We start from the raw sequence: 16,576 nt of genomic DNA, 5'->3' as shown, positions 1-16,576 counted from the left end.
GTTACTTGGAGATCAGACTTGCCTCCCCTCAACACAGCATAGCGAAATGTCACTTCATTTGTGACTGTGACCCAGATGGCTCATGAGCGAAGCGTGGTTCAAAGACAAACTGAACCAAATGAACCGATCTTATACTTAGGAAGATAGTCTGTACCTTTAAACTTACTGTATGAAAAGTACAGTCAACAGAAAAATTGCCTAAAACCTTGTACTAAAGGGGCTCAGTTTCTCTAAGAACACCTTATTCCTTATGACGAAACAATGAACATAAATGCATAAAAAGAAAATAAATTTAGCTGACTGTGCTTGTTTCAGAAGTGAGCGAGTCTCCCTTCCACAGGAGTGGGCGTGGGAGTTCAAGCAGCACAGGCCGGCATCTCATTAGCGATGACCTTCACTCATGCTTGCAGTGTGCTGTTCCTCCCGCCCGAATTGTGTGCAGAGATTCTGAATCAGAACCATCAGCTGTTGGAAAAATGGTTTTTCCCACCCTGAAGCATCTTTAAAATGGTGCTTTGTTTCTGAAAGTTTTTTCCCCCCTCACATTAAAAAGAAAGGGAAGCTGATGTCTGTTTATTCTGGGAAAATTCTACCAAAGATTAACACTGTCAGTGAGGACCTCTGGGTTCAAGAGACAGAACTAGAACACTGAGACTCCTAAGAGCAGGAAACTTCGGTTCAGAAATGGAAATATGGCATCCAGAGTTGAAAAAGAAACAGAAAGATAAGAAATCCAGTGAGCTGGCAAATAATACTGACGGGAGCCGCAGGTGTGAAAATCTGGGCTCATGCTCCACAGGCAGAGCTAATGGAAAATGCATGTGGGAATGACGTAATTTCGGTTCTGCATTTCAAAGCTCTCTGAAATATGCTTATTCAACTGCATTCCCCACGGTGTATTTCTAAGGCAGTACAGTCATCAACGAAACAATAGGCCTTTTCCTAAGATAAATCAAAAGGCTAGTCTGGCCAGAATTGTGAAACACAGGTTTATGTACACAACTTTGATTATTTGCAAATGTTAATGAAAACACATCGCACTGAAGAACTGCCCAGTTTTTGTTATGATGTTTTCCCGGTGCAAAGTGAACAACGGTAGGTGTTAATCCAGGCTCAGCTGTGCTTTTCACAGGACAATGGGTGGCTCTTTCTCTGTGTCTCTGTCAGACGCTGTGCAGCCCCTGCTCCCATCTGCTAAGTTCACATCCTTCTCTATGGGTTTTGTCAAGTTACAAAGAGTTAAATCTATCAATTATCAAATCTCACAGATCCAGTAAAATACAAGCATAAAATCTGTAGTTGCTGCAAAAAAACACACAAAACAACAAAGCACAGAAAACTTCATGTGTACCTAATTTTAAACAGAAAATAATTAAGATTTACAAAAGTTGTCAGTGTTTCTCCATTATACAAAAGGATCCTTTTCAATCCTCAAGTGGATTTCAGACTGTTTTACTCAATAACTTTTCAAGGAACAGGTCGATGTGAAAAGTTAGATAAACCTATTTAAGATAAAAGAAAGTTTACAAGAAACGAGCTCAGTAGATATGGGAACAGCTGCAAACGTGGAGAAACCTATTAGCACAGGCACATTCTCTTCCTTCCTCTGCTAGGTGCTCAAAGTCATAAATGCCCAGATGTGCACGGACATGCCTCTCATTTATTCTCACTTGCCTTCTACATTTAAGAGTATTTTTTGAAATACAGGACATTATATAATAAAGGAGTATTTTTTATTATATGTTCCTAAAATTTTTGAAAAATTAAAATCATTATTTTAAATGGATTTACAGTAAGAATCCTATAAAATTTTCAATTCAATTCAACAAATGCTGGGCTTTACTAGGTACCATTAACACTCACTAAAGCTTTTGTTGGACACCATTGACGCTTAACAATCTTTTAGGTGAATCCAGGTCTTACCTTAGGTTTATTTATAGTGAGGCCCTTGGCAGAAAGATGAAATGTTTCATATTCTTCCCTTACATTTTAAGTCACTGGCCTGCCTACCTAGGATTTCATCTCACAGCCTGTCTGGTACATGTTACTTTATCCTGATTCTCTGCTGAAAATGGACTCCCTAACGTGCACTAAATATAATCCCAAAACCAACAGTTGACAGGAATAGTCACAGTTGCCTCTTTAATACAACTGTTACCAGCTAGGTTGCCTTCTGTTTGGAAACTTTTATGCTTAACTTCCCTACCACACAGATTTAATGTCCATCCATCTGATTCCAGTGCTTTAACACACACACACACACACACACACACACACACACACACACACACACTCTCCAAAACCCTTAAAATTTCTGTCTTCTGAAAATCATGTCTTCCCCCAATCCCTTTCAGCTTTTCTGCTATGGTATTATTGGAAAACCTCAAAATTATATCTTAGGGTTTCTGGAGCCCGTGGAGGATTCCTAATCCATATCATCATACAGAAATTCTCTCTGGAGAAATGTAGTTAATCTGCATGGGAGAGACGGGTATTAAACTGAACCTTGGCCCTCTAGAGCTCTACCCTGAAAGGCACAAGCAGATGACCTGGTATGGAGGCAGGAAGCAAGGTACCAAGCAAACTTTCTGTACAAAACATAAGGCAATTTCTAAAAGGACAGAGCATCACTGTTTGCATTTTGCGTCGCTTGCTGTTCGTAAGCAAAGATAAATTTCATGGGCAATAAAAGTGATTTCAGAAAGACTTAAATCTGAAACTCCACACCCCATCCTTGCTCCTATATTTGTTCAAATTATCATATAGTAATTCCAGTTTAAGATTAACTTCTGCCATTCAGAATAAACTGAAAATATTTCCTAAGCAATTTAATGACAGTGACCACAATACATAAAGATTTGGTTCTGATAAGATTACAAATAACCAAAAATTGAGATTCAAAACCCTGTAATATCTGGAAAACTTTGTTGATAAAGTATAATAAAGTATACCAATAAGACTTACTTGTGAAATAAAACATTTCTGAAACATTTAGGAATACATGCTTATTCCACTCTGGATAATTACTAGTACTTTCTGAAATCTGCTGAGAAATAATTTCTGTAAAAAGAGAGAGCTGGGTGTCAAATTCCAGAAGCTGGGTATCAAGATTACATTAAAAAATCAGTTTTCCAGCACTGGCTTGATAGAAATGGGCTTTAAAAAGGATTTTTAAATGCAAATACAGAACTCTTGATGCTTCCTTCATGACACATGCTCTGCTGTGATTGTGAAGTACGGTCTTCGATTGTCTTCTCTGAGGTATCTGTAGAGTCACGTCTCATTCTGTAAACAGTGTTTTGGAAACATCTTCATCTGAAAATCATGGTGAAGTCTCACTTTACCATTGGACAGAAACTAGCGCTCTCAGGCTGACTGCGAGGCAAGTGCCTGGGCATGGCTCTCAGGAATTCCATTCTCCCATTCAAGTGCATTTATTGCTCTCAAGTCTGTGACTGCAGGGTAAATAAGGCAGTAGTCCCCCAGACATCTTCAGTTAGGAGCTGGCATTCTGGCAGTTTGCACAAGTTCTGTCCACGTCTTGCCGGTAACTCTGAAGCTGAATAGTACATTTATACATGCCAAATGTGTTCAACAACAAATGCCTGGCTTTGGACTGTACCTCCTCCCATTTAGATGAACTTCCAGGAACTGCAATGTCAAGAAAATATCGTTACTATTCATTGTACATTACACATTAGTGAATAAGACCCAGGGAGAAAAAACAACCTTAGTATGCTCTGAACATATTTTTACTAGTTTGATTTCTACCCTCCTGAAGCTATTGTGAGAGAAGTGTGTCAGTTTGCCAAGCCAGATCAGCTTCTCATTATCCCTCTCTCTCCAGTCCACTTTCGGGTAGAGAAAGAAATCTAAACATCAATTACAAGTCTTTCACCTTTTGTACTTTTTAAAAAATGTATATTTTATTGATTTTTTACAGAAAGGAAGGGAGAGGAATAGAAAGTTAGAAACATCAATGAGAGAAACATCGATTCAGCTGCCTCCTGCACACTCCCCAATGGGGATGTGCCCACAACCAAGGTACATGCCCTTGACTGGAATCGAACCTGGGACCCTTCAGTCCACAGGCCGACGCTCTGTCCACTGAGCCAAACAGGTCAGGGCTTATCTTTTGTACTTTAAAAAATAAAACTCATGCACTTACTATTTTGATCAAAAAATCAAATAAAAAGCATCGATCTGTGAAATGATTTAAAGAAAAAACACAGACTCTAGCTTTTCTTATGTAGAAAAAGCATGGTAAATACACCCAGTACATTTAATCTGAAGGCAAAAATCTGTGTTTCATCTCATCCCAAAGGGATAAAAATTATTGCTCTGCTATAAACATCAACATGCAACTCATCTTTTGGAGAGCCCACACCCTCCCTTAAAACAAATATTTCCAGAAGTCTTCCTACTTAATTAATTATAAGCACAGATATTTAATCCCAAAGACAGAAGTCCACCAACCCCAGTATTTACCAACAGCAACATACTTAGCTGTATGTGTGCAATGGCCATGGGCTTTCCTGAAGTGAGAGACCAGACATTTAAATCTTCCACGGAATGGACATCTTCTATTTTCATCAAGGCTTCTTTGATATAGTCAACGTGCAAATGCCTTGGTACACCTATTAGTTCAGAATATATCATTTATAAGTAAAATTTATCTTAGGGGAAAAAGTTATAAATTACTGGTGGGTCTTCCCCCCCGAAAACAAACAAACAAACAGACAACTAGCTTTGTTAAATTCATTTTAAAATGAACACTTTCTAATAAAATATATTAGTATTTTAAGATAAACCATGCACACATATAGTAGGATATACACAAAAAGTTAAGAAATACTTTAAAAATGTTCATTCTCACTAAAAAGGTAGGCTAACCAGCCCAGGCTACTTCATTTAACAAATAAGCTAGGATAATAAAAAATAAAAAGAAAGGAACATCCAATGATGGCTAAACTAGTGTTGAGAACTTATATTTCTATGCTTATATGTAATATTGGTAAGGCAGGAATGCTGAAAATATAACAAAGCAGCAAGTTAAATTGAAATTAATCTATAATAATAAAAGTGTAATATGCAAATCAACCGAACAGCCAAACAGCAGAAGGACCATCCGGACTACCACATTATGACACCCACTGGCGCCAGGCCAGCCAAGGCAGGTGCGATGCGATTGGTCAGGGGCCCGGCTATCACCCCATGATCACCTTGCAGAGGGAGGCCCAGGCCACCGGCCAGCGGGGTGATCAATCGGGGGGATCCATGATCGCCCCAAGAGAGAGACCCAGGCCACGGATCGGCAGGCTGCAGTGGTGGGCGCGGCCTACCTCTTTGGGGCGACCGATCTCAGGGCTCCTAGACTGTGAGAGGGCACAGGCCGGGTTGAGGACCTCCTCCTCTGAATGCACAAATTTCGTGCACTGGGCCTCTAGTAAATTAATAAACCGCTACACATACTTGCATTAAGAATCAAAGAGCTGCATTCTTGTCCTAGTTCTGTAATTGAGTAACAGCATGGCCTTAATCAAGTTATACTACCCCTCTGAACCTCAATTTTCTTATTGGTAAATGGGGATAATAATGTTTGCCTTACCTACTTTTCTTAGCTATTATAAGGATCAAAAAAAAAAAGGATCAAATAGGTAACATATGGGAGAGTGCATGGATTCTTATACGTCCTATACATGTAAGGTGGTGTAACTGTAGCCTAGTAAGCATCAATAAAAACAAGAAAAGACATGGCTCCTACCCCAGAGTCTTCCCTGACCCGCAATCTGACTTAGGAATACATCCACAATGGGGATATTAATGAGATCTTACCTTCTAGTATTATAACTACTGTGTCCCATATGATGCGAAATGTTGTAAAAGCCACAAGTAATGAAAATACATATGTACAGATGGGATCAGCAATCTTGTATTCTGGCTGTGAAGTGACAGATCAAAATTGTGTGGTTAAATATTGACAGACATATAACAGACTGTGAGGCAAACTAAGGAATACTCTGCCCCCTGTCCTCTAGCAGGACTGCAGAATACCTCTGGGACCAGGACACTGCATCTGAGAATTCTTTCCTGGGTTGTTTAAATACCTTTCCTTGTGGGACCATTTTCAGCAGTTTAATCATTTGTTCTGTTCTTTTCCCCTGTGCCTTCTCTAAATCGTCTGCCCACAACCATAGAACATCAGAGCTAGGAGGAGTCTTAGCAGTCATCAATTGGATTTAAGCCCCTCATATTAAAGAGGAGGGAACTCAAATTTTGAGTTGAGGGACTTGCTCAAGGTCAAAGCATTAGTGGCAGAGCCAACACTAGAACCCAGATCTCAGGACTTCACTACAGGCACATTCTAGTACCTGTCAGTTACAGGTAAGTTACCTCGTGATGTGATACTAGGGCAGCCGTGGGCAAACTACGGCCTGCGGGCTGGATCAGGCCCATTTGAAATGAATAAAACTAAAAAAAAAAAAGACCGTACCCTTTTATGTAATGATGTTTACTTTGAATTTATATTAGTTCACACAAACACTCCATCCATGCTTTTGTTTCAGCCCTCCGGTCCAGTTTAAGAACCCATTGTGGCCCTCGAGTCAAAAAGTTTGCCCACCCCTGTACTATGGTGTTCAGTGCTAGCAAAAGAGCTATATAGACTGTTGGCTCAATTAGGTTTGCATAAGTGTAAAATGAATAGGAGCGGCACTGGTGTCCAGTATACTGATGAAAGACAATCAGTTCGTTTTTTCTTGTTTAAATTAATCCATACCCGAGGATATTTTTTCCATCGATTTTTAGATAGGAGGGAGGGAAGATTACAGGGAGGGAGGAAGAAAGAAAAACATTGATATGAGAGAGACACATTAATTGGTTGCCTCCTCCACATGCTCCCACCGGGCAGGGTATCAAACCTGCAACCCTTTGATGCTCTATCCAATGCTCTAACCACTTGGCACACTGGCCAGGGCCAATCAGTTTTAGTTTTAATGTTGAAATTAAATATATGTTAAAATAAAAAACTAGCAATCATAGTACCTTGAATCGTATGATGTAGGCAGCTATTAGCACACCGACACTTTGTACCAAATCCCCCAAAGCATGTACAAATGCAGCTCTCACTGCCAAGCTATCCTGCCCATGGTTGTGCCCATACCCAGGACCTGTGGTAGGAGAATTTGAAGGCAGGGAGTGGGAATGGGCGTGATGGTGACCAGATTGGTTCAACAGAAACCCCATTCTGTTAAAAAAAAAAGAAAACAACACATTATTATTCATCCTAATGCTATTGATAAAAATATCTATGACTAATCAGATATGAATGAGGCAATATTTACTAAATATTTGAGCACCTATTCTGTATCAGGTACTATTTTAGGTGCTGGGGTCAAAAGAGTGACTGAGACAGATCCCTATCCCCTTAGAGCTTATGTTCTAGTACGGAAGGCTGAGCAGTTAGCAAATAAATCCCTAATGTACTGCTAGAAGATGGGAAGGCGTTGAAGAAAAGTAAAGCGTTGGTAGTGATGGAGAGTGATGGGGAGAGTGGCCTCCCTTAGATTCCATCAGAGCAGAGACTTGAATGAAGCCAGGAAGCAAGTTATGGTGGAAGAGTGTTCTAGCAGAAGGAATACCAGGGTAAAGGGCCTGGATGCAAAGGTGCTCTATGTATTTTAAAAAAGGCAAGATAGCCACTGTGGCTAGAATAAAGTCAGCAAGAGTGCTAGGACATGAGTTGGAGTGGTACACAGGATAATATTAAAAGGCCATGGTAAGGACTTTTGATTTTATTCTAAGTATAGAATAGAAGCCACTAGATGGGGACTGGCAAACCATGGTCTGTAGACCATATCTGGCCCATAGCCATTTTTTGTAAATAAAGTTTTATTGGAACACAGCCATGCTCATTTGTTTACATACTGAATAGGACTGTTTTTGTTCTTAAACAGCAGAGTAGCTGAGAAAGAGCCTGTATGGCTCTAAAATCCTAAATATTTATTATCTAGCCCTTTACAGAAAAAGTTTGCTGACCCCTGATTCAAATGATTGAGTATTTAACTTAAAAACTTCATGTGTTTAGGAAAAAAAGTTGGTTGTTAAAAAAAATCTCAACATGAAAGTATTATAAAAATTAAAAAAATTTGTCCTACTTAAATTTCTGATTGTTAGTCAAACTTCACTATACCTGAACAAACCAATGAGGAATTTATAATTCCAACAGTGTTTTATTAATATTTATAAGAAAAACTGATGTACTATATAATTTATAAATACATTAAAATATCACTGCATATTACTGAATGCATGTATAGTCTCTAAGTTCACAGTATTTGAGACTATTCATGTGAAAACAACGTAGAGTGTATGCTACTAAATGTTGGATACATGTCATTATACATTGGTCCAAACCCATTCATGTACAACACCAAGAGTGAACCATATAAACTATAGACTTTGGGTGATTATGATGTGTCAGTGCAGGCTCACCAACTGTAACAACGTACCACTCTAGTGAGGGATGCTGGTAATGGGGGAAGCTATGCATGTGTGGGGGCAGAGGGTATGTGGGAAATCTTTGTACAGTCCCCTCAATTTGCTGTGAACCTAAAACTGCTCTACAGAATAAAGCCAGTTAAATTTTTTAAAAAAACATCGAGCTTACATTACATTGACTGCAACTCCAACAGCTGCGGTAATGAGCATTATATCTCCATTTATTTCATAGTTCATATGGATAGTTCTTTGGACAGCTTCATATAGGAGAAATGCCATAAGTATATACACCAACAGCACACTAATCATAGCTGACAAAACCTCTGGAGGGAAAAATATAAAAAACAAATGTATTTGCAGCATGGTTAGTAGACCTCATACAAACTAAATATTGTACAATCTTTTATTTATTTAGATCTCCTTTCCTCTAAGAAGATAAAAGCACTATATCATCTGTCATGTTTTTCTTAAAAATTATTTTAAATAGTTTGATATGGAACATTTTTTAAAAGTTGAGGTATAGCTGACATATAACAGTATATTAGTTTCAGGTATACTATATATATTTTTATTTTAAAAGGTTTAGTAGTTTGATCTGAATCCCCCACTAGCTCACTCCTACCACTTGCTACCTTCAATCATAATACAGTAAATTCAGTAGGATTCCTTTTTGGCCCTTACTAAAATGGCAACAATTAAAAAGTTTGATAATAGGGTCAGCAAGGATATACTGATGGAAGGATCAAATAAAACTATCTTGAGGTACCATCTCACACCTGTCAGACTGGCTATCATCAACAAATCAATAAACAACAAGTGCTGGAGAGGATGTGGAGAAAAAGGAACACTCGTGCACTGCTGGTGGGAATGCAGATTGGTGCAGCCACTATGGAAGACAGTATGGAGTTTCCTCAAAAAACTAAAAATGGAACTCCCATTTGACCCTGTGATCCCACTTCTAGGAATATATCCCAAGAAACCAGAAACACCAATCAGAAAGGATATATGCACCCCTATGTTCATAGCAGCACAATTCACCATAGCTAAGATCTGGAAACAGCCTAAGTGCCCATCAGTAGATGAATGGATTAGAAAACTGTGGTACATCTACACAATGAAATACTATGCTGCTGTAAAAAGGAAGGAACTCTTACCATTTGCAATGGCATGGATGGAACTGGAGAGCATTATGCTAAGTGAAATAAGCCATTCAATGAAGGAAAAATACCACATGATGTCACTCATTCATGGATAATAGAGACCATTATAAACTTTTGAACAATAATAGATACAGAGGCAGAGCTGCCTCAAACAGACTGTCAAACTGCAGCGGGAAGGCCGGGGAGGGGTGGGGAGGAGGAGGGAGGGGGGTAAGAGGTCAACCGAAGGACTTGTATGCATGCATATAAGCATAACCAATGGACATAAGACACTGGGGGGTAGGGGAGGCCAGGGGATTGTCAAGGGCGGGGGGGGAAAAAAAAAGGACACATATGTAATACCCTTTGTAATACTTTAAGCAATAAAAAAAAAAAGAATGAAAAAAACAAACAAACAAATAAAACAAAAAACAAAAACTATCTTTTTGGAGAGCACTTACCAAAACTAATAAAAATTTAAAAGGCATGTATCCTTGATTCTAGGAATCTAGAATCACATCCACATGTATGCAAAGATATCTACAAGGTTTTTCACTGCGGCTTTGTTGGTAGTATCAAAAAAGATCCAGAGACATCCTAAATGTTTCCCAATAAGTAATGTAATGGATAAATGGTGGCATATACATATAATGGGATACCATACAACCATTTATGTATAAAAAAGAAAAAAATAGGCACATTGGTAACTATAGGAAAGATAGACAAGAAAATGTTACATCTGGGAAGTGGGAGGAGGAGCTTGGAGAATTTAACTTTATCTTTTCAGTAATTTTTGAAATGTCTTTAAGTTTTTAACCACAAAGATGTATTACCTTTAGACTAAATAAAAACAAACTCATTTTTATGCATTCAAGTATTCATGATGTACTCTGATCCAGGAATTCCTCTTCTAGGAAGGACAAACACACTCATGCCAATTGAGCTGCACATGTGCAAAATGTGGTATGTTATGAAGCTATTCATCAAGCACTGTATGAACAGCAAATAATTCTAAACAATAAAAATGTTATTAGTAGAAGCCTTATAACATAGAATGCTGTGCAGTTGTAAAAAATGAGTAAGGCTCTTTATGTACTGACAAGGAATAAGTTCCAAAATACAAAGTGAAAAAGCAAAGAACACAATTGTGTATGGTGTTACCATTGTGTGAAAAGAAAAAAGAATATCCTATATAATAAAGAGCTAATATGCTAACTAGACCGGATGGCGGAAGACCTTCCGGAATGACCAGTGGGCGGGGGGCAGGGCCGCGAGGCAGCAGGGGCTGCGAAGTCCTACTCTTGCATGAATTTTGTGCATCGGGCCTCTAGTATATAAATAATGATCTGCAAATGCAGATCCAGAAGGATGTACAAAATACTGATAAAAAACTGGTTATGAGGAGAATGGGCAAGGAGACAGGGATGGCTTTGTACTATATATGCTTTCATACCAGATAAATTTTTCTACCATATGAGTATAAAGTACAGATAATTTATATCTTTTCAAAATAAAAAATAGGCAATGTAAAATATATATTAAAATAATTAACTAACATTGTTACATATGTTGACACTCAAAACAAGAAAATACTTTTAAAGAAAATTTTTCCTTTAGAGACACCGGACATTAATCCTGTTAAGTGTTAAAAGGTAAAAGAATCTGGAAAACTGTTGTCTGGGTCGATTCATTCCTCAAAGGTTCCAGGTAGTTCTAGCATATTGGACTTTGATACATTTTTATTCCAACCTATAACTTACAATACAGAAAAATTATCTAGAAGTTAGAAACTATTTCCTGACATTTCATTAATTTAGGTGAAACTCCAATAAAACTTTGTGCACGAACAGAACTAATATTGGAATAAGACAAATAAACACAATTACTACTCAAAGCCATGGTACACCATTAGTCACTCGATAGCCCTCTCAGTTATCATATCGGTTATGAGAGAGAGAGATCAATCACATTCATATAACTTTTATTATAGTATATTGTTATAATTTTTCCACTTTATTATTATTGTTGTTAATTTTTATCTGTGCCTAATTTATAAATTAAACTTTACCATAGGTATACAGGTATAGAAAATAGTACAGTATATATAGGGTTATATATTATCCACAGTTTTAGGCATCCACTGGGGTCTTGGAATATATCCTCTATGGATAAGAGTTATTTATTAATCCCAAAGAAAAAGTAAATAGGTTAAAAGAATTAAGCCAAATACAAGACATAAAACACATGAATTTCTTAAGTTATAGCTGCTGATGGTAAAATACACACATAAATAATATAAAGAAAAAATAATTAAAATATTTTAAACTGTAAAATTTTATGTACTGGTGATAGCCTCATTTTACTCACCAAAAAAACTTTATCTTTAAAATTGGTATTTAAAAAATATTAATCCTAAAAAAATTCTTCCATAAAAAGACAATGTCAAGGTTGTCCTAGCAATTAGGCCACCATAACTTTAAAGGTGCCTCAATAAAATTTTTAAATATGAAATTATAAAGCAATAAATTTATATTTATATTAATGACTCAGAGATGTGACTACTTATAAAAACCTATAATCAATAATTTAAAATACTTTCAAAACCCCCCTACTATTCGGTTGACCATACTTTCCAGTTTTCCCAGGATAGTTCCAATTTATGCCTTTGTCCTGGCATAATTATTAAAAGTGTCCCATTTCACTCTCAAAAGTGTCCTGACTTGAATGATAAGTTCTATAGTTACTCTAGTAGGTCTGCCAGGTAAAATACTGGATGCCCAGTTCAATTTGCATTTCAGATAAAAAAACAAATACTATTTTAGTACAACTATGTCCCAGGCAGTATTTCAGACACATTGGATATCATATATTTCAGAGAAAGTGGGAACGTGTGGCATGCATAAGCTAAATCTGGTAAGCCCACATCCCAGTAATAATTTACCTTAACACTTAAAATTACCTTTTTTGTAAATTCTCAGATATGGCAAAACCACCTTCAGAATAAAGTAAAATGAAAGTCAAACTACAGCATAAACAGAGTTTTTTGGCAAGGAGGATTCCCAGCCCACTAGGAGCTGAAAATGCAGTTTTTCACAATATAGTTTTCACCCAGGAGAGTAGCATAAAAGGGATCCCAATGACTTTCCACAGTTAAGAGTAATGGAGTTCAGCTGATTCCTAGAAATTCCCAAATGACATATTAAGATGCTGTCATCAATTATATCCCTTTTCCAGCAATTCAGAAGGAATGTGTCTCACATCTAGTTGCCTTGGTGAAAAGCAAAGACATTCATTTGTTAGTTTTTATTCTAATTGACTGTAAAAATGTCTTCTAGCTAGAAAACTGATAAGTGCAAAAGAAAAACACACACAGAATTTTAAGTAGATTTTTGGGACTGAGATTTATAATTGAGAAGTATAAGGCATATATAATACTACATAGCTAAAAATCCTAATAATAGTAATATGACCATTTTACTCTGATAAAAGGAACAACAAGTTCTTTCATTGTGAATAAATGAAACTTTGGTGAAATATGAATAGGACTAATGAGTGTTTAACATTTTTGCCTAGTATTTTTAACATGATGGAATGCAGATAAATATAGGCAAGATTCTTTTTTCCTCCAACAACGTTTAACAGGGAGGGAAATTTTCATTCAACAATGAAATTATGACTTGCTCCAATCTTCTCATTGTTGCTCTGGGTTGGTCTCTGGTCACATAATGTACAATAAAGATTTTCAAGACAAAAGGAGTGCATAACATATACAGATTTTCATTTTCTAAAGGAGACCCAGGAACTTTCCCAACTAAAACCCTAGATTTCTGTGTAAGTTACTACCCCATTAGCTTCGGAAAAATTGACTAAATGGAAATTTAGCAAAAATGAAAAACTCTTAAAAGGGATTTTTATAGAAATTCTTGAAAAACCTATTGTTATAGTAGTTCTAATATATTTTGCTACTTTATGCACAGATAATTAAATCACTGCACCCAGCTGAACTAGTATTGGAGTAGTGTGAATAAACAGTTTTGGTTTGAATGGCCAATAAATTGGTAAAAGAAAAAGTTAATTGGGAGAAAACATAGATGATTATTAAGTTTTGCTCATACCATAAAATACAATAAATGTTTACGTACATTTTAACACATCTATAAATTGTCAAACTAGAGGTTTTCAATGTTCATATGAAAAATATTGAGTTCTTCGCCATCCTTTGTTATTCTCCATCATAGTACCTTATTCTTTTCTTTGTAGCATTTAATACAATTTATGATTATGTTGTGTTTGTGGTACGTATTTACTGCCTGTCTCCCCACACTATACTATTATTCATTCACTGAACAAGTAACTATTGAGTGCCTATTCAGTGAATGAGTAACAATCTGTTTCAACTATGTAAAACCACACTCAGTCAGCACATTCACTTTTGTGTGAGTGCTGCCTAGGTGTACTGGCCTACATTTAACTGTTAACTTTGCCAACACTGCAATGACAATAATGAATACATTTCCCTTAAATTATATAATGTTGTCTTTCTATTGCCTCAAGGAACTATACATAGCACATCTAAAGACAGATTTGAGAGGTCAATAAAAATCAATAGGGAAGGAAAGTGGAGATACATTCTTTCCCCCACTTCCTTTTATGCTCTTTCTCTTTTCTACCTTCATCCAATAGAAGATAGGAAGGAAACAGAGGAAAAATCAGTGAGCTGTATCGGATCTGCCTAGGACTTTTAAACTAATATTTGTATTTCAACGCAGCCACAGATAACCCAACAACACTCAGGCTAAAGACATCATATAGGATTTTCAGTGGCCCAATTTTGCTACCAGAATGTCAAGCTAAATTGCAAAGTTTGTCTTTGGATCCTCTCACCTCCTATTCTAAGCAATCTCCTATTTTCTATCTTCTTACTACTCCCTCTATCCATACGCAAGGTGCCCCCAGTACTCCAAGTTGACTTTTGGCTAGTCAACATTGACTACCTCACTCATGTCTTCTTCTGCCTCAATAAAAACTCTGAATTCTAGGAAGTACCTATTCTTTTCCTAGAGATGTACATGTGATATGAATTAATTCTCACTAAGATGTGAACAATGAGTAGGCATAACTCATATCAGAGGGGGAGGAAGTTGTTAAAATGAATCACTAACTAGAGAGAAGAGATTTTTTTTTTTTGGCTGCATGTTTGGGGATAGAGAATTTTTAGCTGAATACTTTCTGCTAAATGCTTTAGCATCAGGGAATAAATAACAAACTAGGTAGAATTAACATTATTATCATATACATATCCCAGAACAACAATCATCTAGCCAGATCTGCCAAGGCCTTTGCTTAGTAGAACTACATATTACGAAAGACTCCCACACTGTCATTTTGCCACTAACCTAGGCTGATGAGCTGAATTACCATAATGTGTATCTTGCTTTTTATTTCAAATGCAGACATATCTGCCTACTACAGTCCTTTCACATGATCACTATCTTTATCTAATCCATCCAGCCTCTTCAGCTCCAGAAATAAAAGAAAAACCATATAAATAAAGTCAACTAATAATCCTCAGAGAAGGAATAAAGCAAGCAAGCAAGCAAGCAAGCAAGCAAGCAAGCAAGGGATGTTCTCTTTAGAACAGCATGTCCCCTTGGTCTGGGAGATAGTGCCATTCTGCCTAAGGGTTTGTGGAATTTCTCCCCACGGTGTGGTTTCATTCAGTTCTAAGTTTTATTAACTTCCAGGATGAGAGGGCAAACCACCCACAGCCAAATAAATGCAGGCACTTAAAAATAACTCACATGTGGTTTCTACCCCCCTCTCCCTCTTCCCACAAAAGAGCTGCCACTACAGCTAAAGGAAAGGAAAATACCAACAGAATGGTACTGATTCCTGGGACAGCCCCTTGGGTTTACCCTTCAAATCCAACAACCTTTCTTTCACCAGGATGGAATGATTTTTGCTAAAATGAATTTTGCTGTATTGCCAAAAATGCTCCTGAAGACTCAAGTCAAAAAGCACATCTTTTAAAATTGTTACTCATCAGGTTGAATCATCTTACTTTTCTCCTACTACCTAGCTGAGACAGTTATGCTGAGAGAATAAGAATGCTGATATGGAAAGAAGGGAAGGCAGGCAATCTAGAAGCATGGGTCATTTTGAGAGCTATAAAGTCTAGTTTAAGAGGGAAGGAAAACATGACTGAAACGAACATTTACTGAAAATTTACTCTGTGCCAAGTACCCTGTTAGGTACTTATGCCTTACCACTTTACCTTATGTATTTTTCACAATTCTGCAATACAAGTACTATCATCCATATTTTATAGAAGAAACTCATAGAGAAATTAAATCATTCTCCAAAAGGTCATACAGTCATTCAATTAATTTTCCTTGTTTTCAGGCCCAAGTCTCACTCCTGATGCTCTTTGTTCTGAGCTTTCTTTAGCGATCTGTTGGGCTGACCCAGTTCCTAGTTTGGTGTACTCTAGGCTGCGGCTTCTTGGCTTGTTTTCTCCTTCAACCCACTCCCATCTACTTTCTAACTTTCAGAAGTTTCTGGAAATTTGTTTATTGGTGACCCAGCATTGACTTCTCTTTGTTGTTTTGATGCTTTTTATTTCAGTGGACTCTCAGGAGAGACAGGAGTCAAATGCTGATATCTAGTCCACCATCCTGAACTTAGTATTTGTAAGGAAAGGGAAGTATCTGACAGTCTGCAGGAATTTTCAGAGACACAACAGGACCAGTCAGTCCTATTTTCTCTCATCTTTTCATAGTGCTTATAGTCTTTAAAGAAACAAAGTGACCATCTAGGTAAATACTAAGTACTTCTTTGATATTTAATAGAATTTTCATGATTATTGGTTTTTAATTTATTATATGTAGGACTTCCTATGTTGTATTACTGCATATCTCTGGGCTAGAGTGCCGCTGACT

At 37.1% G+C, this 16,576-nt stretch overlaps 1 protein-coding gene across 11 annotated transcripts in view; it reads right to left on the bottom strand.

Moving 5' to 3' along the window:
* Positions 1–539: 539 nt before the first annotated feature.
* Positions 540–16,576, bottom strand: part of SLC30A4 (solute carrier family 30 member 4) — a 28,247-nt gene continuing 12,210 nt past the window's right edge. For 2 of the 11 annotated variants that reach the window (XM_059702347.1, XM_059702358.1), the window contains 5 exons: positions 8,669–8,822; positions 7,045–7,246; positions 5,836–5,941; positions 4,503–4,637; positions 540–3,651 (listed from right to left, as the gene is read on the bottom strand). In XM_059702347.1, coding sequence (XP_059558330.1) covers positions 3,497–3,651; positions 4,503–4,637; positions 5,836–5,941; positions 7,045–7,246; positions 8,669–8,822 — 752 coding nt within the window. In that variant the 3' untranslated portion in view covers positions 540–3,496. Of the gene's footprint in view, positions 3,652–4,502; positions 4,638–5,835; positions 5,942–7,044; positions 7,247–8,668; positions 8,823–16,576 lie in introns of those variants that run through there. The other 9 variants (XR_009453563.1, XR_009453569.1, XR_009453565.1 and 6 more) reach the window with 9 other exon arrangements.

This window comes from Myotis daubentonii, chromosome 1 (assembly GCF_963259705.1).
Source record: "Myotis daubentonii chromosome 1, mMyoDau2.1, whole genome shotgun sequence".
NCBI lineage: Eukaryota > Metazoa > Chordata > Mammalia > Chiroptera > Vespertilionidae > Myotis > Myotis daubentonii.
The sequence above is the reverse complement of the archived record's forward strand: the minus strand, read 5'-3'. Positions and strand labels throughout refer to the sequence as shown.